This window comes from Orbicella faveolata, unplaced genomic scaffold (assembly GCF_042242905.1).
Source record: "Orbicella faveolata isolate gen_17 unplaced genomic scaffold, um_ofav_v1 contig_1, whole genome shotgun sequence".
NCBI lineage: Eukaryota > Metazoa > Cnidaria > Anthozoa > Scleractinia > Merulinidae > Orbicella > Orbicella faveolata.
Genome location: NW_028301536.1, coordinates 11,550,001 through 11,552,500, shown reverse-complemented (window position 1 = coordinate 11,552,500; position 2,500 = coordinate 11,550,001). Strand labels below are relative to the sequence as shown.

At 40.0% G+C, this 2,500-nt stretch overlaps 1 protein-coding gene across 1 annotated transcript in view; it reads right to left on the bottom strand.

Moving 5' to 3' along the window:
• LOC110064733 (uncharacterized) overlaps positions 1 to 2,500 on the bottom strand; it is a 34,882-nt gene that overhangs the window by 6,913 nt on the left and 25,469 nt on the right. The window contains exons 15-16 of the mRNA XM_089289178.1: positions 1,843 to 1,958; positions 97 to 242 (exon numbers count right to left, since the gene is read on the bottom strand). Of these exons, the coding sequence (XP_089145304.1) occupies positions 97 to 242; positions 1,843 to 1,958 (262 nt within the window). The remainder of the gene's footprint in view (positions 1 to 96; positions 243 to 1,842; positions 1,959 to 2,500) is intronic.

Genomic DNA, 2,500 nt, shown 5'->3' with positions numbered 1-2,500 from the left:
TGAAACAGGATCTTGGATCTGAAAGCACAGAATGCTGCACAGGTAAACATAGTGCATTTTATGATCACATACATAGTTCAGTATAAAACTGCGTACCTTACCACGGCGTACACTATCAAAGTAGTTAAGATGAAGAGTATGGAGATACCAGCTCCAACAAACACGATTAGTTCCAAGGAAAATGGCAGCAAATACAATAAATTATCTCCAGAGGCCCTAGTGTCCCCTGGCTTTCTTACACTCTACACAAAGGAAACAAAAACAGCACATCAATTTACATTCTCTTCACCACGTTGAGTGTACAATGAATCTTGTGTATGTGCCCACACGAGAATTTGGAGGTAAACTGTAAGTTATCAAGGATAAAGAACGACAAGAATAAAACTAGGAAGCCTTGAGTACATACATGCTTTTAAGGGCATAGTGATGAGTGTAGGGTAAATGCATGCCTTTTTTTCTAACTCAAAAAATCTGGGTTTTATAATAAAATGTGTTGTTTATCTGCTCTTCATCCAAATCCCAGCCTAATGGTACAGCACACTGGAGTCCAGTCAAATGGTCTGGGTTCAAGCCCTGACCAGAGTCATTGTGTTGTGTTTTTGAGCGAGACACTTCACTCTCACAGTGCCTAGTAACCCTGTCATGGACTAGCATCCCACCCAGGGGGAGGGGGAAGTAGAAATAAACCTAGTCTTGTGATGAAACCCGGAAAGTGGGATAGATTAGAACAGATCTGTCAGAGACTAAACAAACATCCTAAGGGACTGGTCAAAAAGTACAAAGGGGGGCGGGGTGGGGGCGGGGAAGGTGGAGGGAGATGGAGCATTTGAAAATGTGGTTAGAAAAAACATGACCCACCCCTTCCATTTGGCTCAAAACTGAGTGATCCACCCCAAAATGAAGGTTGAAAATCACATGACCCAGCCCTATAAAACATGACATTTTTAGTTGCATAATCCAACAAAGTCACATTTTGTGTATGTGATTGTAGTATTATTTACATTTTCTTAACAAAATCAAAATCATCTAAAGATAACATTGTTTTCCTTTACTCTTGCAACTTAAGAGTCATGTTTGTAAACTCCAAAACCACAATTGACCTTAAACCTTTTACACTTGGCCTCCAGACTCTCTATGTGTGGAACAGTGATCCATCTAGAAAAAGGCTGTAGTGAGTCCTGGGACTCACACAGCCAGGCCCAAGAGTGTGAGTCCCAGATCTATGAACATGTGTCCTGTACTAGCATGTGGACACAAATTGGTCATTTGGTGTTCTTGAAGACCAGCATATCAAAACAGTGCAGTATTTTGAAAATTTCTGTCCTGGGACTCCTTGCTCATTCCGCTAGACTTGGTAGCATCCGTACAGATTTTACAATACATGAAATTGCCATTTTTATTGTACACCAACCAAGCGTACTTTTTCAGTCACAGCTTGAAAAGTTTTCATCCTTTGCAGCTGGAAGGAGTTGCCTCTGTTGTCAATTGTGTCAAGTGAGTGCCAATTCCTGTTAAAAAAACAGGATGACCTACCCCCGTACATGGATGGCTGAATTGAATGACCCACCCCTTACCAAGGGCTCAAAAACTGATGACCCCCCCCCCCTCTCTGCTCCAGCCCACCACCCCCACCCCAATACATTTTGACCAGTCTGTAAAAGAGATAATCTTCACAAGCAAATCCACAGAAATATTCCACCAGTGGCTATTAATTGCATTTGCTGAATAGTTTGCTGAAATTCATTTTTTTAATCCTGCAGAAATCATACAAAACTGTTTCTTTCTTTGAAGGGGTTTAGATTCAGTAGAAATTATAATATGGTAAAAGGAAGGTGGCATTACCATCATGATAGCAAAGAAGTTCTTGTTGGCAAGCTGTGAACACTCTGTTATGGTACTGTTGTCTTGAGATGAAACTTTGTTGCAGTCTGTATTCATCTTCCAACTTCCAAGCTGACCTACAACAAAAACAATAGGAATCATTCAAGAACTTTAACACAGAGTTTCAATGTTCTGTAAATACAGTTTTTCCACCATTATCAAGCTGTGCAAAACCCAGAAAAGTAGAAGGATCACGATGATGAAACATTCTAGTAAGAATTTTGCAATCAATTTTAAAATATTGATGCCAGTGTTGTTCAAGTGCATGCAAGAATTATTAGTTCGAGAGTACGAACATTAAAAGGATTTCAGTGGAAAAATAGCAAGCAATACTTAAGAACCACATCGCAAAGCAGATAACAGCAGAAAGTCTGGAAACTATGCCTTTGACCTCTAAAAAAATTGCTATAGCACCGCCAAACGGCTCCACTCCACTACTTGAAATTCCACTTCTACTTCAAATTCCACTTCTACTTCAAATTCCTCCGCGTAACAGAGCATTAAGTACCCTTCAGAATCACTTGTGAAATAACGAGAGGTCGAGAGACTGAAGCTTAAAAGAGAACGAACCGTTGGAGTTGTATAATTTTACAAAGATCTGTCAAATATTCATCTCAAA